The sequence below is a fragment of the Eimeria mitis genome, genomic scaffold, assembly GCF_000499745.2.
Source record: "Eimeria mitis Houghton genomic scaffold, Emh_scaff900, whole genome shotgun sequence".
In the NCBI taxonomy this organism is placed as follows: domain Eukaryota; phylum Apicomplexa; class Conoidasida; order Eucoccidiorida; family Eimeriidae; genus Eimeria; species Eimeria mitis.
The window spans coordinates 2894-3158 of record NW_013576622.1 but is presented as its reverse complement, the minus strand read 5'-3'; the positions used below and the strand labels follow the sequence as shown (position 1 = coordinate 3158).

The 265-nt window shown below is 60.0% G+C and overlaps 1 protein-coding gene across 1 annotated transcript in view; it reads left to right on the top strand.

Annotated features, from left to right (window-relative positions):
* EMH_0024960 (uncharacterized protein) overlaps positions 1-265 on the top strand; it is a gene marked incomplete at both ends in the record, with an annotated part of 12942 nt that overhangs the window by 10689 nt on the left and 1988 nt on the right. Inside the window, one exon of the mRNA XM_013502377.1 lies at positions 3-177. Within this exon, the coding sequence (XP_013357831.1) occupies positions 3-177 (175 nt within the window). The remainder of the gene's footprint in view (positions 1-2; positions 178-265) is intronic.

Below are 265 nucleotides of genomic sequence, written 5' to 3'. Positions count from 1 at the left end.
TTTGGGGGAGCTGCAGGCAGCAGCAGCAGCAGCAGGCCTCTGCAGCAGCAGCAGCAGCAGCAGCAGCAGCAGCAGCAGCGATGCCCTGCATCCACCACAACTGCAGCAAAAGCAACAACAACGCCAGCAGCAACAGCAGCAGCAGCAGCAGCAGCAGTGCTGCTCAGGCCGACAGCCGTCTCCCTGTAGATATATATTCCCGCTTGTCTCTGTTCTCTCTCCTGCTGCTGCATTGCTGCAGCAGCAGCAGCAACAGCAGCAGCAG